The following is a 24,638-nucleotide window of genomic DNA, read 5'->3' as shown; positions in this document are numbered from 1 at the left end:
TAAGTTTTAGTCAATAGAAAGCATGTTTTGTTTTGTTTTATTTGTAACCATATTGTCTCTTATTCTTGCTTAGTACAACTTAAATCTCTGCTCTTTGTTAATAAACTTATTCTTGTTTTAGTACAAAACCATCTCAGGGCTGTGTATTAAAGTGAAGTGTGAGTCCTCAGCTAACCTAACATGTTGATATGTGCTCTGTCTCTTTGGAGGCAACAAACTTAATTGCTGTGAGTGTCCCGTGAGAGGGACTGGACACTACTGGGAGACATCTTGGGGGAACTGGGGTTCACTGATTGTTACAGGCAGGCAAGGTTTAGACTGGCATAGATTTGAAGAGTTTGCTAGCAATGCAGACAGGCTGGAGTGTCAGGGAACTGACATACAACTTAGCAGGAGCAAAGCTCTCACCCTTGCTAAGGCAGAATGGTAACGCAGTGGCTCACAGTTCTGCATGAACTGAGCATTATGTCACACCAACCTGTTCTTAAAAACCTCCAACAACAGGGATACCACAACTTCCTTAGATAACCTGTTCCACTGCTTAACTATCCCTATAGTTAGAAAGTTTTTCCTAATATCTAACCTGAATCTCCCTTGCTGCAAAGTAAGCCAATTGCTTTTTGTCCTACCCTTGGTGGACCTGGAGAACACCTGATCATTTCCTCTTTATAACAACCTTTTACATATTTGAAAACTGTTACATGCCCCATCAGCCTTCTCTTCCCTAGATTAAACATTCCCAATTATTTCAACCCTTCCTCATATGCCATGTTTTCTAAACCTCTTACTTTTGTTGCTCTCCTCTGGGCTCTCTCCAGGTTGTTCACATCTTTCTTAAAGTGTGATGCCCAAAACTAGACACAGTACTACCACTGAGGCCTCATAGTGCCAAGTAGAACAATGTTCTCCTGTATCTTACACATGGCACTCCTGATAATATATCCCAGAATGACATCTGACTTATTTTGCAACAGCATCACACTCTTGACTCATATTCAGTTTGATCTACTATAACTCCAGACCCTTTCCAGCAGTATTACCACCTAGCCAGTTATTCCCCATTTTGTAGTTGTGCATTTGATTTTTCCTTCCTAAGCGTAGTACTTTGCACTTGTCTTTGCTGATTTTCATCTTGTTGATTTCAAACCAAATTCTCCAGTTTATCAAGATCATTCTCAGTTCTAATCCTGACCTCCCACTCTATCATTAATGAAAATATTGAATAGTACTGGACCCAAGACAAACCTATGTGGGAGCCTGGTATATATATATCCTCCCAATTTGTCAGTGAGCCATTGATAACGAAGGCTATGATTTTGGCACAGGTATTTTTATTAAAAATCACAGACAGGATACAGGCAACAAACTAAATCACAGATTTATTGAAGCCCGAACTCCACTTCCCAGGACCAAAGCCCAAGCCCCACCACTTGGGGCTGAATTATTGCAATTTTCAAGAAGTCAAAGAGGTCTCATAAAAATCACAGAATCCATGACAGATTTGTAGCTTTACAGATAACTACTCTTTGATTGTGGTCTTTCAATCATTTGTGCAACCACCGTACTGTAATGTCATCTAGACCATATTTCCATAGGTTACTTATAAGAATGTCATTTGGGACAATGTCAAAAACCTTAAAGAAGTCCATATATATCATAGCTACTGCTTCCCCTCCACAATCCACTACCCTGTCAAAGGAGGATATCAGATTGGTTTGGCATGATTTGTTCTTGACAAATCCACACAGCCTATTACTTTTCCCCTTATTACCCAGCAGGTTTGAACATATTGTTTAATAATTTGTTCCAGTATCCTTCCAGGTATCAAAGTTTGGGTGATTAGTCTATAATTCCCCAGGTCTTCCTTTTTCCCTTATTTGAAGAGAGGTACTATGTTTGTTCTTCTCCAGGCCTCTGGGACCTCACCCATTCTCTAGGAGTTGTTGAAGATAATCACTAAATGTTCAGAGATTAAGTACCTGAGGGCAAATTTAACTAGGCCTGGCTAATTTGAATACATCTAAAATATCTATGAATTTTTTCATTTGTTCTGTGCCTATTCTTACCAAAGATCCTTATCCTTTGTTAATACTAATGATGTTAAGCATTTGGTCACAGTTAAAGTGAAGACTGGAAGTAAATACTTCAGCCTTCTCTGTGTCATTGCTGTCCTTCCCCATTAAGTCATGGACTAACACTTTCCTACATCATTCTCTTACTTCTAATGTATTTTTAGAACCTTCTCTTATTGTTTATGTCCCTTGCTAGTCATGACTCATTTTGTACCTTAGCTTTCTGAAATACCACCTCTGTTTACAAACAAAATAGGAAAAAAAATGGTACCTGCTTGTTCATTGGCAGCAAGTGTCTGTTCAAACTCTATCCTCAGCATCTCATACTCCTTGCGGACCTGTGCCAGAGTGTCCTCTAGCTGGATCACCTCTGTGCGCAGCTTCTTGTGGAGACTGACTTCATCTCGCTGGGGAGTAAGAGGGGAGAGAGAGAGATTAGTGCTATGATCTAGGTGTCTCACATTTCCTCATCAACCTGCTTTTATAAAAGAGGAGAGGATTACTACCCTCCTAAAAAAACAAAACAACAACTGAGCCTGCAAAGACCACTGCAGAGTGCTTGGTCCACTCCAAGGCCAGTCAGAGGGCTAGGGCGGAGTGGGCGATCTGAAAGAGGAGAAGATGGAGGAATGAGGTGGTTACCTCGATGAGTTCCACCTGGCGCTGGTGTGTGCTGCGAGTGCCGTGAAGCAGAGTACGTGCTTCGTCCAGATGTGCCTTCAGCTGGAGACTCTCATTATACAGGACTGAGAACTGGGACTGCATGCAGCGGTACTCAGGAGTCTCCTTCACAGCCTCTTCCACCGCCCTCCGCAACTCCGCCTGGGCAGAGACATACAGTCCCATGAAGAAAAGGAGAGAAGCGGAGAGGAAAGAAATGTTATCTCAGAATGGATGCCAACACAGGGAGATAACAGAATTCCAAAGCCCATTCTCCTTCCACATCCTTCCTTTGGGTAGATAGAATTTCCACAGGGCAAGGTAATGGCTTTTTAACTATTCCATTTGCAGGAGTTTTTCAGTACTGATTAAAGTTACTGGTTTAACAGCCTGGAGTCCAGAGACATGGCACAGACAGCAGCATGGTAAACTTCCCTTCACCACACAGCTAGCATGCCTGACCTGGACCTGGACAAGCCAGCTCTAGGAGTGAGGTAACTCATTCTCCTGGCTCACTCGATCTTCCTGTCACCCAGGCCGTCATTTTGGGGGGGGGGAGGCGGGGGGTGTTGATTTCTATAATGTGGACTACCAAGAACCAGACTGAAATCAACAATTCATTTCACAGAGGCAGCAGTGCAAGCAATTTTGAAAACAAACAAACAAAAAAAAAAATAGGTCTTAAAAATGTAGTAGCATCAAGTTGGAACAGTTCTGAGTCCGCTTGTTCCACCCATTGCAGAAGCTCTAAAACCCTTTTCTCCTCTTTCACTTCCATTTACTAGACTCTTTCTCTCAGTCAGATAATTGGATTTGTGGAGCATTGAGCTCTGCATTAGTTCCCCACAACCAGACTATGAGGTGGAGAAGAAAGGTAACCCCTGTCCTTCTGGGCAGTTATTAGCGTTGACAGGTGGGCATTGAAGATTTAGTGAATTGATTAAACCAACACACAGAACAGGAAATAGACAGCTACGATTCCCTTTACTGACCACATGGTGTCACCATTATACCAGAAATGCTAGTAACAGCAAAAGCCCAGGTTCCCATTAGCATCCTGACCTACTGCATATAAAACATCACCCAAGCACAGAGAATGTGCCTGAAACAGAGACAGACCAGAAAAATCTAGCTTCACAGAAGGAACTAAAGAGTTTTTACACAGATTCAACAGAGTGAAACAGAGAAGAGCCAATCACATCCATCCGCCTTCACGTTTCCCAGAGAATTTTGCTCCTACCTTCAGTTTCTCATTCTGTGTCATCACCTCCTCGAGATCCTGGCGCAATTTTTCCAGCTCACTGAGGCGGTTCCCAGCCAGCTCCTTGTTCTCCTCCAGCTCAGCGTTCATTTCTTCAAACTGAAGAAGAAACACAAGAGTTTTTAAAAAAGTATTGAAAAAACAAATTTTGTATCTATCTAGCTACAGTACTCATATTACCCAAAATACCATAGTATCAGTCTTTAATGTTTTTATCCTCATAACTCCTGTGACACATACAGGGCAGTGCTATTATCCTTGTTTTAGAGATTGGGAACTGATGCCCAGAGAAGCTAAGTGACTTGCCTGAAGTCACAAAGGAAGTCTCAAGGGACTCAAACTCAGGTCTCCTCAGCCCTAGGCTACTGCCCTAACCACTGAACCATCCTTCTTCTTCCTCACCAATCAAAGCCTCCCCTCACCCCACGGCCTTAGGTTTTACCTTGCGAGCATTGATGGTGATCGTACCCCCGTAGAGGCTGCTTCCAGCTCCATATACCTTGTAACCCTTCGAATTCACCTGCAATGAGGATGAAGATTGTGTAACAAAAGTGTTTAGTACTTGAATCCCGCCCCACTTCCTAACCCATTCACACAAACAGAAGACAGTCACTCCATCCTTAGCTCACGTTTATTATGCCATTCCAATTAGCAGTGGTTTAGTAAGGTAGAGGAAGGCTCCATAAAGATCCCCCTCTCTTTCTCTCAGCAATATTCCCTCTGAAGATGTTAACAGGTGTTGCTGAGCTCCAAACTGCTCTAGCCCTGGCTCTCATTTCAAACAGCTTGGTGATTACCCGTTCCAGCACATCGGCCAGGTGCCGGTTGAGCCGCTGCTCTCTCTTGCGGATCTTGTCAATATCCCACTGAAGGTCGTCGATCATGGTCTCCAGCACACACACCCGTGACTCTGCCATCTCTACTTTCTCCTGCAACTTGGAGAACTGCAGCCAAGGGACAAAGGAGAGCATGGGTTAAGATAAGCAGCAGTGTCTGATTCACAGCCTTCCAGGATTGCTCAGCACTAACTTCACTCACTCAGTCTTGCCTTGTCATTTACTTTTAGTCTTTGGCAATTTTACAGCGTTCATTACCAGGGCATCTGTATTTTGCTCAGGAGTCACTCTGAGAAAAGGGGCAGGATGGCACTGACAGCGGTTCAAAATTTCAGGCCGAGGCAGTGAAGGAAAAAATGGGAAGTGAAGAACTCAAGACGTTTGCGGCTTTTGGTGAAGTTAGGTTGAAGCTGCCTAAATGCATTATATATGGGGCACTGAGTTCTGCATTTAAATATTTGTTTCTTACACGCATCCTTCGAGTGTTCATCTGACAGGCCAGCTTTCTAACTGGTTAACCAGAACTGGAATTTCAAGAGCTGAAGGAAAACCTGGCTAGTAATTCATACTCCTTGCAGGTAAAATCATTTTGTAATGAGGGCTCTTACACCTCAAATAACCATCAGAACAGAAGTAGTATGTCAGCTCCAACGTGCCAGCTGTTTTTAAGAGCATCTTAGTAGCAACTCCCTGCTTTCTTTCCCCCCCCCCGACTATGCCCTCAATCCTCTTTTCCTGTAACAATAAAACCAGGTGTCCCTTTAACACTTGGATTTAGTTTATTAGTTTATTGCTCCAGTCAAGTTTGCCATGTACTTTACCACATGATTCTGCTTCAGATTCACATAGAAGTACAGTGCACATTACAGTTCTCCAAAACTAATTACTCTTCCCTTAACCTTTGCTCAGAACTTGAATTCTTCAGACCTAATCATCCCTGGTGCTCTACAGTTCACCCTCTCCATGGCAGTAACATGCTTCCTGTGCAACAGTAACCAGGATCGTTCAGTATTCCAGACAGGGATCAAATAAGCACAAACACACAGACAGATTCCGTTTTTCTTTCTTATACCTCTTGAGACATGATTCGGTGCTTTTCCTGGAGTAAATCAGCCAGTTCCTGCAGCCGTCCATTTTCATGTGCAAGGTAGGAATTTAGCTCCTGGACCGCTTCATCCACCAGCGACGCATCTGAAGGCAGTGGGAGGGAGGAAATGAAAGGGGAGTCATGGACCAGTGTCTTCAATTCAGCAATCAGCAAGCAAAGGGGAAGGGTAAACAACATAATAAACCTATTTAGGGTGGTGGAAAGAGAAAAGTGGAGGGGAATCTCAATGAAGACAGTTGCTCAACCCTTAGTTCTTATCTATTATGTAATTTCAATTAGCAGGCTCCCAAATATCATGGGTACCACAACATTTAGGCACATCTGGGCAGTGGGGAAAATTATGGACAGAACAAGAATTCACTGTCTGTTGTGCAGAGCTGAGTGAGGCTTTCCTAAACATACAAACTCAAAACTCAGGCCAGCTTCACAGACTTTTCAGGGAACTGAGCCTAGGAATTAAGTGAACCTGAGGTCATTTTTATTTTGAGGTGAAAGACATGGAAATCTCAGCTGCTTTTGCAGAATTTTTCTTGAGTTCATTTGAACCTTACACAAAGAACCTTTTCAAGGAATTAGCCCGTTTGGAATTTACAACCTTCCCTCAGCGCTATGTGGTTACCATACATCTCTGTGTCAAATAGTAACATACCCAAGGAATCAGACAGCTAACATCTTGTACAGGTGAATTATTGCCTCAAACTACAAAGAATCCAAGAACTGTCCTCCAAAAGCCCACATTGCTGGTGAATTGTGAAAGGAAGGAGGCTGGTACCAGTTTCCATTGTTCCCACTTTGGATATAATTTCCACACTGCTGGTCTTGGCAGCAGCTTTTGTGTAATGGCAGGTTACGTCAGGGTTATAAGGTTCCACTGGGACTTAAGTATTTCCAAGTGGATAAGCAGGTGATTCAGCACTGGAGGTGCCCGCCACCTAGACCCCACATACAAGGCACAGTTTTCAGCATTCAAGTAGTTTAACTATCTGAAAAAGGACTTCAGCACTGAGGGACAGATATTCAACAGAGCTCAGAAGCCAACAGACCCCACTGTTCTCAAATAGGAGCTGATGGGTGCTGAGTGCTTTGGAAAACCTGGGCATTCCATTTTGATGCTTAAGTCTGAGAGGGAAAATCTGGCCCTTACCACTTACATGGCAGGAACTGGTTCACCCCTGATTCAATGTGTTAAGAAAGTTGGAATTTGCGAGCATAGGCTCTCACAGTCAACCGGCTCTGTCATACCTCCACTATTTAGCTTGTGGGACAGCATGTCCATCTTCTCCTGAAGCTTGTCATACTTTGTCACAATTTGGGCGACAGCTCGGCGGGAGGACTCCACACGCTCCTGCAGCTGAGACTCCATCTCCTCACTGGTACTGCTGGCCAGGGTGGCTAGGAAGGAGAATGCTGGCTCCAGCCCTTCTCCTGGGAGACAGAGGTGAAGGAAATGGATGAGTGTACATTTGTGTGTAGTGGGAGAAGTAGTCTCCAGTATCTGCAAATCATTCATTTTCCCAGAGGGCACAGAACATCAACACTTCCCTCAATGAAGTCCATCTTCCCAACCCGCCAAAGACAACATACTACATGGCACAAGGCCTCACCTCGCTCCCTCTCATCCTTACGTTCCTGATTGCTGTCTGAGTCTGGTTCTGGTTCTGGCACCACCAAGGCTTTTCGTTCAGACAGAAGGTCTCCAAGACCTTGCTCCAGGTCATAGCGTTTAAGAATGATGCGGATATTTTCATCAAACTGGAAGAAGGGACAAATGAGAAGATACATAACTTGCACAGCATCAGAGTGAATGAGACAAGACCACAGAGAGAACAAGACAGCTCGACTGAGCACGCTGCGGACCTGACTCCAGTAGCGGTTCACAATCAGCAGAGAGGCATCGTCGGTGGCCTGCCGCCGCTCCAGCTTCTCAATATGCTCACGCAGCTCATCCTCGATGGCCTGCCGCTGGTCCAACATCTCTGCCAGCTTTCGGTTCTTAGTCTGCAGCGTCCGGATGTCCAGCTCCTCCTGTGCAGAGGTGAGAATCACATCAGTGCAGTTAATGCAGCACAGGCCTGTTCTACCCCTTTCTATAAAAGGGCCTTTCAGCAAGATCTTTGGGCTTGGGCGAGGATGAAAACAAAACAACATGGTGGAGTCGAGGAGGCTGGTTGTATTACTTGCAGGACATGGCTGGGATCAATTAGTTGGGGGTTCATTAAAGAAGAGGTTAAGTGAGGTGCCGTAGATATACATACGGTTGAGGAAACACCTCCTAACTTAATGGTCTCCACTGTGGTTCCTGAGTCTTCGACCCCTGCCTTTTTCTCTGGGGGCCCAGAGGGACCAGGCTCTGCCGCCGCCCGCTTGTTGCCGATCCCAGACATTGTGGATAAAGAGTGGAGATTCCCAGCTCTTCCTAAAACACAAAGAACAAGTTTAATAAACATCTACCATCTAACCAGTACTATTTTAGGGATTTCTAGCATGCTTACCACTATGGCATCTGTATGCCTTACACACCACAGGAACACAAAACACAATAGCGGATTGTATACTCCAGAAAGAGACCCCATGAAGGATTTAGAAGATAAGGATTTAAAGTAAACATTACAAGAAATTGGCTGGGCTAGTATTATGAATGTCAGAACAATGTATGATGAGATACTACAATAAAAAATATTACTCCAACAAGTTCAGAACAAATCCTTGAACCCTGTTAGTGCCTTAACAAAAGACTCCTATTGCCTTCAATGGTCTTCGGGATCAGGCTCCTCGAGAGAATATCCTAGAACATTAAAAGTAAATTAAAACTTTGTAAGTGGATATGGTCATCTAACTTTGATATGTACGTGCAAAGAAATCTAAGAATACTTTTTAAAATGCTTAGAGATCTACTGCTTAAAAGTGATATATAAGTGTTATGTATTATTCATTTTTTATTTTAACTGTAAGCTTTTTAGGATAGGGGCTTGAGACCACTGTCAAGACCTGAATATTTCTTATAATATAAGCTCTTTGGGCAAGGATTGCATCTTACATGTTTGCACAGTGCTTAGATAAATGGGGCTTCTATCTTGAATGACCTACTACAATATAGATATTTAAATGTTAATTTCTCATATACATATGTATTTTATTGTTCCTCTCCATTTTTATTTTAATGGATCTTAAATAAAAGACTTGAAAAATGCACCAATCATAAAAAATACCAACAAACAACAAGAAGGGGGACAGAACTGCTCCATCTGATGGCTTACAAAAGAGGTCTCAGACGTGGCAGGGGATTGGTACAGTGATGTTCTCCATCAGGATTCTCACACTGCAATTCTGACCAGAGTCAGGACTAAAGGGTTTGGTAACACTCCTCTTTATACCCCATACGTCTACTGCACATTTGGACTCTGTTACAACTGTGCTAGAAGGAAATGCTGTGGTTCAGGGCTGAGGTGCACTGGCAAAGCTCAGCAGCAGATCTTTTCATATCTGCCAACATCTGAAGGCTATAAATAGGAACACTGGAGTGAAAGTCTGAGGCTATTTCTTTTTAATTCCACTGAAACCTACTGCTTTTTAAAGGCTTATTAATACTCCTTGACCTATATATTGAGAAAGGAAGGAGTGGAGACTTCCTGCAGCAAACACACCATAACTTGGTTGAAGTAGCCTGTGTAATCACACGCAGTTTCCCTATATCTTACTGTTTTTAAATGAGGTGCACGTGAATGGGGTACTGGACATTAAACCTAGAGCAGGGGTTCTCAAACTGGGCGTCAGGACCCCTCAGGGAGTCACGAGGTTATTACATGGGGGGGGTGGGTCACAAGCTGTCAGCCTCCACCCCAAACCCCGCTTTGCCTCCAGCATTTATAATGGTGTAAAATATATTTCAAAGTGTTTTTACTTTCTAGGGGGGCACGCACTCAGAGGCTTATTATGTGAAAGGGGTTATCAGTTCAAAAGTTTGAGCATCACTGACCCAGTGCTAGTGAAAAGCATTAGCTTGATGATCCTGAAGACTGAAATCCTCCAGTAAATGAAGAAAGCAGCAGCATGTTTCTCCACACTGTCCAACCTCTAAGCTGGTGGGACCACATCCAGATCCAAGAAAGCATAGGTCAGCCTCTGTGCTGGCTCAGTCCTTGGCCTCCCCACATCCTATTGCTTTTATAAAATGACCCTCAGTTGCATTTTTAAGAGAATTGTTAGATGAGCCTATGAGATCACATCAGGGAAGTGGCACCATAACAATCCAGATTTCTCCCACCATAGTCAGATCCAATCCCCCCTGAAGTCAGTGGGAGTTATGGGTGCTGGCCACTTGATATAAAGAGAGGTAGAGACCCTACAAGTCCTACTGAATTGAAAGGAGAGTCTAGGAGCAGGTTTTTACAGTTTGTCCATCTTATGAAGAATTTTGCTGTCGGTGTTTCAAGAATATCTTTAAAGGGCCACTCTCCATTTTAATTTGGCCCCCAAATAATTTTAGAAGTAATAATCTGCAAAATTTAGGACCACCATTTCTATTAGAGGTTTCCCCCCAAATTGGGATTAAAACAAACCAAACCAAACAAACCAATAAACACTTCCTAGAAGTGTTTTTAACCCAAGCATTGTAGCACTGTACTAGTGCAGGAGAACCTGCATGAAACAGACTAGTTTATTTTCAGGGCCAGATCCTCAGATGATGTAAATGGACACAATTCAACTGACCTCTCTGATGCTGAGCCCATTCACAGGAGCTGAAGATGTACCTCTACCTACAAGCTGAACAAAAGGAAAAAGGTAAATAAAATGCATAACATAAACAAATATAGTTTTTAAACTTCTTTCCATTTTAATCATTTACGGTGGTATTTCTAATAAAGCTAAGAGATTAGGTTCCAAACCTGCAACCACTTGCTTTGCAAGCATATGTGAGTAAAGTAATTTGGCATGTGCATTAAATCAGTGGTTCTCAACCAGGGGCACGTGTACGTACCTCTGGGAGTATGCAGAGGTCTTCCAGGGGGTATATCAAGTCATCTAAATATTTGCCTAATTTCACAACAGACTACATCAAAAGCATTGACTAAAATTTCAAACGGAAAATTATTTGTTTATACTGCTCTATACACTATACACTGAAACGTAAGTATAATATTTATATTCCAATCAATTTATTTTACAATTATATGGTAAAAATGAGAAAGTAAGAAGTATTTCAGTGGTAGTGTGCTGTGACACTTTTGTATTTTTATGTGTGATTTTGTAAGCGAGTAGTTTTGAAGTGCGGTGAAACTTGGGGGTACGCAAGACAAATCAGACTCCTGAAAGGGGTACACTAGTCTGGAAAGGTTGAGAGCCACTGGATTAAGTGCTTTGCTCAATCAGAACTTTATTGTGCAAGACACTCTTTTAACTTGACAGTGACCCTTTCAAGTGTCTTAGGTTTTGAAGTCACCTTCATAAAGCTTGTTACAGCAGGTCCACACAGTCCTTGAAATGTCCTTATAAAGAGCCTTGACATCTGCAACATCTATAAGTTCAAGTCTCTCCTTCTCCCACTCCCTGCTCTCTCTAAAATTTGACTGAAGGAAGATTTTCAGTTCCTTGTGTTTAACAATTTCCCCATTTTTCAGCAGAACATGCTTTTGTTATTTGGGTGATTGTTTTTCCACAGAGAGCATTGTTAACAAGAAACAACAAGAAACCAGAACCAACAGGCTGACAGAAAAAAAAAAACACTCTCACAAAATATCTGTGCACGCTCTCCTACCCTCAGGGGTGATATCCACAATACCACACATAGATAAGGCACTGATACCCCACTGATCAAGTTAAATCCCCCCCCCCCCCACTCAGACCAGGGACAGAGCTGATACTGACCCCCCAACATACACAGACCAGGGGCTGACCCCTACACATCACAATGAACTGATACTCCCCCTCTCCCCTATCCCAAGGTCAAGTCCCCCACCTCCTCTCCCTGACACTTCCCCCCACACACCCTAGCACAGATGCCAGCCCCCTTCCCCTCCTCCTCCCGCCAACCTCCACCCCGGGGCCAAATCCCCCCTCCCTCCGACACTCCCTCCCCCCACCCCCAGCCCAGGGGCCAAATCCCCCCTCCCCCCGACACTCCCTCCCCCCCACCCCCAGCCCAGGGGCCAAATCCTCCCTCCCCCCGACACTCCCTCCCCCCCACCCCCAGCCCAGGGGCCAAATCCTCCCTCCCCCCGACACTCCCTCCCCCCCACCCCCAGCCCAGGGGCCAAATCCTCCCTCCCCCCGACACTCCCTCCCCCCCACCCCCAGCCCAGGGGCCAAATCCTCCCTCCCCCCGACACTCCCTCCCCCCCACCCCCAGCCCAGGGGCCAAATCCCCCCTCCCCCCGACACTCCCCCAGCCCAGGGGCCAAATCCCCCCTCCCCCCAACACTCCCTCCCCCCCACCCCCAGCCCATGGGCCAAATCCCCCCTCTCTCCCCCACAGCCCAGGGGCCAAATCCCCCCTCCCAGGCACTGAGCTCCCCACCGAGCTGCTCCCCCCAGCCCAAGCACCCCGCGACCCAGCTGCCCCCCCGGCCCTGATACTCACTCACTCACCCCCGGCCCGGCCACTGCGCCTCACCTCCGGCCTCAGACCCCTGACCCTGCAGGAAGCGGTCGGTGACAGCCGCTCCGCCAATCCCCGCCAGCTTCTCACGCAGTGTGTCGCCCTTCGTAAACATGGCGGCCATCTCCCGTTCGCGTCCACGGGCTAGGACGCCGGGCTGCCCTTAGTAAACATGGCGGCCATCTCCCGTTCGCGTCCACGGGCTAGGACGCCGGGCTGCCCTTAGTAAACATGGCGGCCATCTCCCGTTCGCGTCCACGGGCTAGGACGCCGGGCTGCCCTTAGTAAACATGGCGGCCATCTCCCGTTCCCGTCCACGGGCTAGGACGCCGGGCTGCCCTTAGTAAACATGGCGGCCATCGCCCTTCTCACTTCCCTTGAAATCAGCGGAAGCGAGGAGCCTGAGTGTCTTGGAGGACCTTGATTTATGCTCCTCCTGTTCCATAGCCCTCCGCAGTCACTAGCCCTTCCAGCTGTGTGGTAGCAAAACAGCCAAACCAAGGGGAAGGGAGAGGCACTTGGGAGGTAGAAGGGTTGTAACTACGTGGTTAATTTGATGGCAGCACATTTCTTTTACCATTTATTGGGGAGAGAGAGAGAGATTAAATTGCATTGTGCAGTATAATTCAGCAGGTGGCAGAGTCCCCTCTGAGTCAGTAGTGAAGCAATGGGCCAGCCTGATGCTAGCAGGCACTGCATACCTAGGGATGCTACCTTTCAGATGAAAACTCAAACCTGCATAAACAACGGGAAGTCCCTTGTGGCACCTTAGAGACTAACAGATTTATTTGGGCCCAGATAAATTTATTAGTCTCTAAGGTGCCACAAGGACTCCTCGTTGTTTTTGCTGATACAGACTAACAGGGCTCCCACTCTGAAACCTGTCAAACCTGCACGTTGACAATTTGTAAAGCAAGCGAGCAGGGACCAGAGGACAGCAGTAGGAAACATAAGATCAGCCTACAATTATTCTGTGACTGGGGCAAGTTAGTTCACCTCTCTGTGCCTTCGTTTCCCACATCCACAGTGATGCATTAATGAACATGACGGGAATGTTGTGAGGATTAATTAATGTTTGTGAAGGGAATTGAATGTGAAAGTGCTAATATCACTGCAGGTAACTAGACTATAGGATTTGACATAGCTCAGTTTTCTATCTGATTTTTAAATCTAGTTCCTCTCTCTTTCAGGCCTATGCCTATTATTTCAGAGGAAGACAAATCTCAATCCGCACAGCACACCTAGCCACTGGCGCTTGAGTTTTGATTATCCTTATTTTATCATGCATGTTATTAATGGCCGTAACATTATCCAGCCTTTGTTAAAATCCAGCTATAGCATTTCACTCTGTGATTTCTTGCAATGGCAAATTCCATCAGCTGAGCATATGATATATAAAGAAATATTTCTTTTTGTTTTAAACTGTTTTGCCACTAACTTCATTAAGAACCAAACTTTTTTTTTTTCTTATTATGGGATCATATAAGAATGAGGGGGCTGATCAGTTTTTACTGTATCTTTCATAATCATAAATACTGTATTTCAGTGATGTCCTCTTCCTCTTCTTCTTTCAAAGATAACCCTAGTTTTTGCAGTGCCTCATGTCAAAGTCCCATTGATCCCATCTACATTGACATTCTCTGGACCTTTTCTGTCTGAGTTATATGCCTTTCTTAAAGAGAGACAAACCTTGCACTCCACAAGAGAGTGTATCATTGTTCAGTATATTATAATGATTCAGTGATTATAATACAGTCTATATTGCATTCAGAGGACAGAGATGCTTTTTAATTGCTGTTATATAGTAGGCATATCTCATTAAAGACCATGTTGCACTTTATGTTAGAATCAGGATGTTAACACTTATATGCTAGAAAAATTCCAATTCATTTAATTACCATCTACCTCCCAGATCTCATGCTGGTAGTTACATTCTACCATCCCATGAGGTACTGAGAATCCTCAGCTCCCACTGAAGTAATCACGTAAGCAGATAGCTCGTCTGTGCAGGAGACAGAACTTTCTTGGGGGTGGGTTTGAGGCATGAATATCCATAGGAACAAAGGACCATCACAAACTTCACCAGCTTCCACTCCAGGTGCAAGGTGTTCTTCTTCAACCTGCCTTCTGTAATATAAACATAGAGCAGCATGCAGATTAAAATAAATAAATGCACACACATGCAAACACACACCCATAAAAAAGTCCCAAAACAAAACTCTACACTGCACACACAATTCTCCTCCAGGGGAGAGAACGAGAAAGAATGAATCACATGTGACAGATGTTAGTTACATCACTTAAGTCTTAATGCACTTTTGGAAGGTGCTTAGATACTGCAGTGATGAGGCCAGTGTAAAGATCTATATAGAATAGAATAGGTAGCCTCTAACCTGTGTGGTACAGTTGCACAACATTCCCTAACTGGCAAAATCAGACATTTTCACAGCACTGTCCATGCAGACATTTCTAGCTAGTATTTATGAACATTTCCCTGTCCCCTCTGAAGGAAGGAAGGTGCCAAATAGCACATCAAACCCAACCGCCCTGAACTAGGATATAAACATGTATCTGAAATCAACACCTCGGGCCTCTCTCTAATTTAAATAAGATGTCCTGACACTAAAGTTTTGTTCCACCCTAATGAAATTCCCTCATTGGGCAATGACATGTCTGGCATGTCCTAGCGTCCATTTTAAGCTTCATCTATATTAAGGAATTGCTGAAACCCTGTGAAACCAGTAGCACTTTCTCTGTGATTAGTAAGAATGAACTGGAGAGTTTCATCAATGATTGTGCAATCCATATAGCATGGAAGGAAGTTCTCAAACATCTTAAATCACTTCTGGGCTTCATGGACTTTGGTTTACAATCCCTGTGTGCCTTAGGCTTTTTGAGCTAAATACACAAATGGATTTAGGTGCCTAACTGGCACACTAGATGCCTAAGTCCAAAATTTAGATCCTCAAAACCCCTGTTTAGTTGCCACCTAGCCCTGTACGTGTCTAAAGTCTCTAGATGCTTACGGTTCTACCGATTAAGTCCCTTAATCACCTAAAAATCTGCTACTGGGCATACACACAGCCACCTCAGTCCAAACACCTTGATACCCAGCTCACATCAAAGCCCCAGCAGGAACCTCAAATTAGGTGGTGCCCTGCCTATCTTACCTATAGGCCCAATCCTGGAGGAGTAGATGCACCCCCTCATAGCTTTTAGTTCAGCAGATAGAGTGCTCACCCAGGAAGTAGGAGACTTGGATTCAATTCCCTCTCTGCCTGCTGTGAAGCAGGGATTTGCATCCACAGCTCTCACCTTTCAGGAGAGTGCCCTGGCAATGGGGTTGGGGAAGGGTGTCTCAAAGGCTCTGTCGTTGAAACCATTCCATTTTGTATAAATAGTCATTGGAACAGGAACATGAACTCCCACATCCCAGGTGAGTGCCCTAACCACTGCGCTAGAGAGTCACTCTCACTCTGTCTCTGGCCCAAGGAACATTGAATTAGAGCTACAAAATGAAACAGCTTCAACAGGAGAGATTAAGACTGCCCTTGACCCCAGAATATCCAATAACCCCGTCGTTAGGGTACGTCTGTGAGAGAGAGAGGTTCCAATCCCTATTTCACATCAGCTGGAAGAGGGAATTGAAACTGTGTCTCTTACATCAAGGGTGTGTGCTCTAGCCACGGAGCTAAAAGCTATAAGGGGGAGCCCCACCTCCTTTTTTTGTGAGCGGTGGCTTAGGCTCCTGATTCTAGGAGAGGGTTCATAGGGACTGTGGGTTCTATGAAGTGGCAGGGCTAGTGAAATCCACCAGGAAGCGCGGGACCCATGGAGACAAGGACAGAGCTTTGTCACAACTGGTGTCAAGCGTGGGATTATCATTCACAGCGTGGCGGAAGAAAGAGGGTTTTTTTAAAAAAGTGCACTGGGGTTTTGTGGTTTTGTTTTGTTTTTTGGTTGTTTTTTACCACAATGGAGGAGGTGGTAAGAGCTCTAGTACAAGCTATGACAGCCCAGCAGGAGGCCACCTGGTTTCAGGCAATGGCGCAACAGGAATCTATGCAGCTACAGCAGGAAACCAATCAATTATTGGTGAGCCAGGCGACCCAAGATCATGCCCTCTTGCGAGAGGTAGTGGACCAGCTGAAGATCCTCACCACCCAGGCCTGGGGGTCCGATGGGATGTGAACCCTGAGGGCCACTGGCTGTCTACCAAAGATGATGTTGGAAGATGCCGTAGACTGCTCAACATGAGGCGTGGCCCCAGGAGCAGTGGGCCAGCATTCTCACCCCCTTTTTGTGCGGAGAGGCCCAGAAGGCCTACTTTGACTTGCTGCCATGGATGCCATTGACTATCTCCGGCTGAAGGTAGAGATCCTACCATGATCAGGGGTGATGGCAGCAGTACGGGCCCAGAGGTTCAATGAGTGGAAATACCAGGAGAACGAACCCCCGAGGTCCCAGCTATTTGACCTCATACACCTTGCATGGAAGTGGTTACAACCTGAGGTGTGCAGCCTGGAGGAGATTTTGGAGACCCTGGTCATGGACCATAACATGCGGGGACTGCCACTAGATCTCCGAAAATGGGTAGGTCAGAACGAATCATCCACCTATGACGAGATGATCATGCTGGTAGAAAGACGCATGACAGCTAGGGAATTGACCCAACTACCCAAGGAAGGCCCCTTTCGAAGCAAGCACCTGACCCCAACCCATACACACGTAGCAGAGATGTGCATGCATGGGGCCATGAGCCATTACCCCACTGGTGGAGATAGAGGTTCAGGGGAACCCCATTGAGGTGACAGTGGGCATAGTTCCTAAACTTCAATATCCTGTAGTCATTGGGAGGGACTATCCAGGGTTTGACAGTTTACTCCCCATGGAGTGGCTGGAGGGAGGTGGGGACCCTGTGGGCAATGACTCATCGCCGGGGGAATGTCAAACCCCAATGTTCGCTGAGATTTCTCAGGATCTGTTCTCAGCTCCCCGAAAGACCCGGAAGACAAAAAAAGAGAGGAAGGCCGTGAAAATCTTGGGAACCCAAATCCTGACCCAGGGCCAGAAGACTGCCCTAGTAGGCAGATGGACATAAGCAGCCATCAGAGAAACTACCACCTTGGAAGGTGAGCCGGAGGCTGGCCGTGATGGTGGCCAGCCGTTGGAAGAAGCAGAAGCTGGCCCCTGGGAGCTCAGGCAGGTTAGTTCCGGGAGAGAGACTTTCGGGCGGGACCAGGCGGAGGACCCCAGATATGATAACGCCAGGAAAGAGGTGGCTGAGATATAGGGATACCCTATTGCCTTGCCTCATGTTCACCATCCGGGAGGTTCCGCAAGCCTCCATGGGTTTCTCTCCGTTTGAACTACTATATGGACACCACCCCCAGGGCATATTGGATATATTGGATATAGCCAGAGAAGCCTGGAAAGAGGAGCCAAATCCCGGAAGGAACAGAGTCGAGCATGTACTGGAGATGAGGGATCGGATAGCCCAAGTTATGCCCATTGTACGGGAACGCTTGGAGAGAGCACAGGAGACCCAATGAACCATTATAACCACCAAGCAAAGCTTTGATGATTCCAACCAGGGGATCGAGCGATGGTACTGGTGCCCACAGCAGAAAGTAAACTGTTGGCCCAGTGGCAGGGACACTATGAAGTGATCGAAGCCGTGGGAGAGGTGAACTATAAGGTCTGGCAGCCAGGTCACAGGAAACCAGAGCAAATTTACAACATCAATCTTCTAAAACCTTGGCACGATCGAAAGGCATGCGTAGTCACCCAGGAGTCCCTTCCCCAGGAGGATAACTTACACGAGCAAGTGAGGATATCACCCGACTTGACGCCGATCCAAAAGACCGAGGCAGCCGACATGATTAATCGCAACTGAGCTGTGTTCTCTACAAAAACGGGTAGACGACTGAGACCTATCACCATATCTGCACGATCCCCGGAGCCAAGGTAACATTGAGACCCTACCAAATCCCAGCAGCCAAAAGAGAAGAAATCAAGGCCTAAGTAAAGAAAATGTTAGAATTAGGGGTAATTGAAGAATCTTACAGTCAGTGGTCCAGTCCAATCGTTCTGGTGCCTAAACCGGACAGTACTACGAGATTCTGTAATGACTTTCGCCGACTGAATGAAGTATCCCAATTCGATGCATACCCCATACTATGCATCGACGAACTGGTTGACCGACTGGGTAGTGCTCAATTCTTGACTATGCTGGATCTGACAAAAGGATATTGGCAGATTCCCCTAACTAAAGAAGCTAAAGAAAAGACAGCGTTCTCCACCCCGGACGGGCTATTCCAGTACACTGTCCTCCCTTTCGGGCTACATGGGGCCCCGGCCACATTCCAGCGCCTCACGGATAAACTGCTGTGCCCTCATATTAGTTATGCAGCCGCATACTTAGATGATGTGATCATCCGTACCACAGACTGGGGAACCCACTTGGAGAAAGTTGAGGCAGTACTGCGCACCTTAAGGCTGGCCTCACCGGTAATCCCGCTAAATGCGCCATAGGGCTAGCAGAGACTAGGTACCTGGGATATATTGTAGGAAGGGGCATAGTGAAGCCCCAAACAAATAAGCTAGAGGCAATTCAAAACTGGCTCCGGCCGACCCGAAAGAAGCAGATCCGCACATTCCTAGGCATGGTAGGCTATTACCGACGTTTTATTCCCCACTTCGCCACTAGGGCAAGTCCCCTAACGGACCTGGTGAAGGCCTGAGGTCCAGAAATGGTGAAGTGGACCGACGCAGCAGAGGGGGCATTCACAGACCTTCGGACAGCCCTCTATAATGACCCCATATTCATAGCCCCGGACTTTAACAAGAAATTTATTTTACAAACAGACACTTCTGAGGTGGGGTTGGGGGCGGTTCTGTTGCAAATGGTGGGAGAAGATCCTCTACCGAAGCAGAAAGCTTCTCCTAAGAGAACAGAAGTACGCAGTAGTCGAGAGAGAATGCCTAGGTGTCAAATGGGCTATGGAGACACTGTGTTATTACCACTTAGGCCGGCGATTTACTCTTGTGACGGACCATGCACCCTCCAGTGGATGCAGCGGAATAAGGAAAAGAATTCAAGGGTTACCAGGTGGTTCTTATCCCTCCAACTGTTCCCGTTCCGCATACGGCACAGGGCTGGATGCCACCACAGCAGTGCTGATGGTCTGTCATGAGCACACTGCCTGGTATCCCAAGTTGCCCAACTCTATGGTGTTGAGCAGAGGGGGGGATACGTGACCGGGCAAGGCCTGATGGCTACAGTAAAGTAGTGAGAGACAGCTATATTAGCCACAGGCTGAAAACATCCCTGCTACCAGGATAAACAAATGGCAGCTGCTCCAGGTCAGTTAAGACATCTGGGGCTAATGAAGATCTTTCCAGAAAGCAGGGAAGACAGTGGGTTGATTGGGACACCTGAAGCCAAGCAGGGGCTGGCTGAAACTAGTTAAAAGCCTCCCAGTTACTCAGGTGGGCATGTGTCTGGAGCTGAAAGAGGAAGTTGTGCTGTTGGAGAGACTGACAGTACACACCATATCAGGCACAAGGAAGAAGGCCCTGAGGTAAGGGTGAAGTAGACATTGAGGAAGTGTGGGCTGCTGTGGAGAAGTGGCCCAGGGAATTGTGTGTGTCCTGTTTCCAAAAAGTCAGCTACCATAGCTGCTACTATTAGGGTCCCTGGGCTGGAGCCTGGAGTAGAGGGTGGGCCTGGGCTCCCCACTTCCCCTCCACCCCCTGAATTAATCACTGAGTCTGGGAGAGAACAGAGACTGTGCAAGGGAGGGTAGCTTCTCCTCACCTCCCTTGCTGGCTTAGGATGAAAATGGTTCAGTAGGCTGTGACCCTTGCCTCTAGAGAGAGAAGGGATATGTGGAGGGTCACAGTGAGCCTCTGAGACCAGCGAAATCTGCCAGGAAGCACGGGACCCACGGAGACAAGGACAGAAGTTTGTCACAGTGTTTATTTATTGCTTTACTATATTTTATTTCTACAGATAATTAATTAATAAAGGGAAAAATTAACTGGTAAACTCTTGCCAAAAGCAGTATACCCCATTGGGCTGTTGGTCTCCAGGGACAGCTCACTGAATGTATCAATAGGGGACATACAAACCTGCTGCACTATTGAACATGTGGGGCGGGTCCAGGGAGCATGTGTTGTGCAGCTGAACATGCCATTCATTCTTCTTGCAGTGAACGCATTACTCTGCTGTCAGATATGCCTGCCATGCTTTAACCCTTTGTCTGCTGTGTTGCTTTGCTTGGAATGCTGAGCTTAGAGTTAGCCCAGTGATATGTGCGTGCACTGACAGTGCCTTGCCAATGGCAGCTGTTCACAGCAGCCGTACACAGTGACAGGAAGACCCTAGACAGCAGCAGGCAGGACTTAGTCCCAGGTAGAGTCAGCTCAGCTTCCCCCACCCCTTAGACAGGTGGGCCGGCGGAAAGCTATGACAGGTTTCAGAGTAGTGGCCGTGTTAGTCTGTATTCGCAAAAAGAAAAGGAGGACTTGTGGCACCTAGGAGACTAACAAATTTATTTGAGCGTAAGCTTTCGTGAGCTACAGCTTATGCTCAAATAAATTTGTTAGCCTCTAAGGTGCCACAAGTACTCCTTTTCTTTTTGGAAAGCTATGAGTAGCAGTTGCTTGCTGTCTGAGCTCTACCTTGTCAGTCTGCGGAAACTAGTCTGCCTTCTGTAGAAGAACAAAAGCATCAAGTATTTTTTTAACTTTTTTATGTTTAACAATAAAGCACTATATACTGTGAGCCAAACCATACTGGTCAAAAATAGCTGGCTGTGGGTATTGTTAAGGAAAAGTTAGCACATGTGACTCCATTTTGGTTTGGGGCCCACCATTGTCTGAAAGCAAGCACATCATGCACCAGGAGGAGTGTTCCTTAGATACTGCATTCCTGTGAAAATCCTCCCCCTTGTCTCCAGCCTGCCTTGACTCCCGGTATCTGTTCTTTTTCTGTCCCTAACTCCCTATCTCCTGGCCTTTGATGTGAGGCCTCCCATCCTGATAATAAAAGTTACTGATGCATTGCTTTAGGACCATGCGGTGTAATTAACATACTAGTTTAGCACGAGGAATGCACCAAGCAGGGATAGGTAGTAGATAAGAAAAGGGTTTGTTTATTGGCTAAGGTTTCCGATGCACGAGGGCAACATGCTTTGCTAAGAGGTATATAACCTTTGTATAATCTGTATTCTGGGTCCCCTCCTGACTAGCAGGGGGGCAGCACGCTCGAGCGTAATAAACTTAGTGTTTTTTGGGAACTCTGCAGTTGTGGACTTTGTTCATGTGCCTCAGCCTAGATTCAAACTGTGCGTGTCCTATCAGGTATAATTCGCAGCAGTTGTGTGCATGTCCTATCAGGTATAATTCGTAACAGTGTAAACCACTCTTTTTTTTTTTTTTAAACTAGCCTTGGGAGGTAGAGGGGAAGAACACCTTTGGGAAAGGAGGTTAGAGGGCTCATTCCTTCACCCTCCAACTTCCCTGGTCCTTCTCGCCTGAACAGAGAGCAACAATACCCAAAGTCCGAAGGTGCAAACAATTTGGTGTTTACTGGGGTGAACTTCCAGCAAGCTTAAATCCAAGTTCCTTTTTCCTTATTTTCAAATCCCAACTTACTTCCTGTTTACCCCAAATTTATATAGTATTATTCTCAGCTATGCCTTAACCAATCATTTTACTGAAATTTACCTAACCAATCCTAACATTGTAACATGATTAGCTAACCAATTATATCCCACCACCTTAATTAGTTTACATTAATTATACAGCAGACAGAAACAATCACAAAACCAGACAGAGACCATTCAAATAAACCATAGCAAAGTGGGAACTATAATGACAAAAAATACAGAAGTGAGGATGTCTTAACTACATCTATAAAGACATAAGGGTTTCCCAATTATGTCTATTGCTAAGTGAGTTCTTACCAAACAGAAAACGATCAAACTAAATTTCCTTTTACATCTTCTAGGCTCTTCCCTTTCTCTGAAGGTGATAGATCAGATCACCTTTCTAACAGCCCCAGATTGCCTTATTTCAATATGACCGCTTTGAAATGTTTGAGGATGCGGCCGAACACTTTCCAGCTTATGGCTGCTCCCACTGTTTAGCCAAAGGTCTTAGCTTAGGAACAGGGCCTCAGACTGTCACAGTGAAAGAAGGCCCTTACACAGGCAGACAATGATTTTGATTCTTTCTTTTATAGCCTCTACAACTGGCTAAATGATAAACATATACCTAAATTCTTAAAGTATAGGCCTTTACAGACAGGCCTGAATATCTATATCCTAACAGGCTTCTCAGCCGGGAATCACAGGGTTGGTTTCATTGCCTAGTTGGGGAGGATTTTTCCTGTTTCTGTTCTTATGATAACTTGTTTTATTGTCTTATTATTGGCACAGGTTTTCAACAGGCTAGTGATTCTGAGCCACCTCAGTGTTTGGGTGTCCAACTTGAGACACTAAAGGATGATATTCTTAGGGTGGGGGCTCAGCACTTCCTGAAGACCAGGCCTCTTGAAGGTATGTCAGGTTGCCCTCCCCCCCCATAAACTGAGGCACCCCTAAATCACAACTCAGTTATGAAAATCTTGACCATACAAAATAACCCTTATAGGAAAGACTTTGCAGACTGCCACTGGTTGAGTTCTCCAAGCTGAGTCATTCCACTAGCTGACAACACCCTCCAAGATATAACTTCCAGTACAACACTATACGTGAATCGTGGTGACAGCATAGTCCTCACTCGATAGCTTCCTCCACTCATTCAAGAGGAAGAAAGATGATCGTTATATTGATTTACTCACAGTTGTTCAAGGGGAACCCTACACCTATGCTCCCAAAAATGGCATGCCTGAGAAAAGAGTTTCTCAAGGTACACTAGTGGGAACTTTAAGGAATGCTCAACTCAGCTTCCAACATTAGTTACTCTTATCTAGGGCTTGTCTACACTGGCACTTTACAGCGCTGCAACTTTCTTGCTCAGGGGTGTAAAAAAACACTCCCGAGTGCAGCAAGTTTCAGTGCTGTAAAGAGCCAGTGTATACAGTGCCCCAGTGCTGGGAGCCACGCCCCTCGTGGAGGTGGTTTTTTTTAGAGTGCTGGGAGACCTGTCTCCCAGCGCTGTGCCGTGATGACACAAGCCACGCTTTAACATTGCCAGTGAAGACGAGCCCCTAGAGTCCTGCCCCTCTAGTCTATTCTAGTATTTTTATCATGCCTGGTACTGGGGTATCTGAGCATCTGTGTGGAAATCTAAGTGTTGTATCCAAATATGGATCAATATCAATAAACTCTATGGGGGAGGGAGAGGGAATCACTACTTTTTTCTTTTTCTTTGTGCATTGTCTTTCCCCAGGTGACTTTGGGTAAAATAACAAGGTAGCAGACATCTGAGCACATTTGTAGATTCCCCCATCTGACCTTCACCATTTCCCGGGAGACCAGATCTCTATAGGAACAAAACACAATCAATGCTACTCAACTGCATCTTCACCCTGAATGCTGCAGTTCCTTTCAGGCTGTTCCTGGCATTAACTCAGCAACAGGAAGTTTTGGAATATATGGATATATTTCTGGAAACCGGAGTAAAGGAGGATTTCAGGCATGCATAATTTAATTACCTCTGCCTATAATGCTCCTTGGATCGAACAATATAAATGGAGCAATAAAATTCATGTATATGAGATCAGTCCATCCTGGCTAGCATTTTCTGGTCATGTGATTGGATAGCCCTAAACCAATACCTCCATTAAACAGCATGTGGTGTACTAAAGGGAAATACACACTGTACATTATTTTTTTTGCTGTATTTGCAGAATTTTTCTAGCAACAGGCGAGTTCACAGGCTGGCCAGCAGCATGAAAATTTAACCCAAATATACAGCCATTTCTTTTGTGCTAGATCAAGCACTAAAGAGTTCTGCAGAAATTTCCCTATAGAGACAGAATCACAGAGGTACACTTGAGATATCGCAAAACTGAACTTTATTTTTTACATCTTTCAAAGGAACAGTAGCTCAAAACTCTGTAAATTGTTAAATAATATGAGCTTGGAGAAGTTGA

At 45.5% G+C, this 24,638-nt stretch overlaps 1 protein-coding gene across 14 annotated transcripts in view; it reads right to left on the bottom strand.

Moving 5' to 3' along the window:
• RNF20 (ring finger protein 20) overlaps positions 1 to 24,638 on the bottom strand; it is a 107,213-nt gene that overhangs the window by 11,204 nt on the left and 71,371 nt on the right. For 2 of the 14 annotated variants that reach the window (XM_043547601.1, XM_043547602.1), the window contains 12 exons: positions 14,438 to 14,659; positions 10,648 to 10,701; positions 8,193 to 8,353; positions 7,795 to 7,962; positions 7,542 to 7,689; positions 7,180 to 7,362; positions 5,902 to 6,020; positions 4,791 to 4,937; positions 4,436 to 4,513; positions 3,973 to 4,092; positions 2,715 to 2,894; positions 2,344 to 2,479 (listed from right to left, as the gene is read on the bottom strand). In XM_043547601.1, the coding sequence (XP_043403536.1) occupies positions 2,344 to 2,479; positions 2,715 to 2,894; positions 3,973 to 4,092; positions 4,436 to 4,513; positions 4,791 to 4,937; positions 5,902 to 6,020; positions 7,180 to 7,362; positions 7,542 to 7,689; positions 7,795 to 7,962; positions 8,193 to 8,321 (1,408 nt within the window). In that variant the 5' untranslated portion in view covers positions 8,322 to 8,353; positions 10,648 to 10,701; positions 14,438 to 14,659. Of the gene's footprint in view, positions 1 to 2,343; positions 2,480 to 2,714; positions 2,895 to 3,972; positions 4,093 to 4,435; positions 4,514 to 4,790; positions 4,938 to 5,901; positions 6,021 to 7,179; positions 7,363 to 7,541; positions 7,963 to 8,192; positions 10,702 to 11,377; positions 11,651 to 12,514; positions 12,696 to 14,437; positions 14,660 to 24,638 lie in introns of those variants that run through there. The other 12 variants (XM_043547599.1, XM_043547598.1, XM_027828409.3 and 9 more) reach the window with 12 other exon arrangements.

The sequence above is a fragment of the Chelonia mydas genome, chromosome 5 (assembly GCF_015237465.2).
Source record: "Chelonia mydas isolate rCheMyd1 chromosome 5, rCheMyd1.pri.v2, whole genome shotgun sequence".
NCBI classification, from domain to species: Eukaryota; Metazoa; Chordata; order Testudines; family Cheloniidae; genus Chelonia; species Chelonia mydas.
The sequence above is the reverse complement of the archived record's forward strand: the minus strand, read 5'-3'. Positions and strand labels throughout refer to the sequence as shown.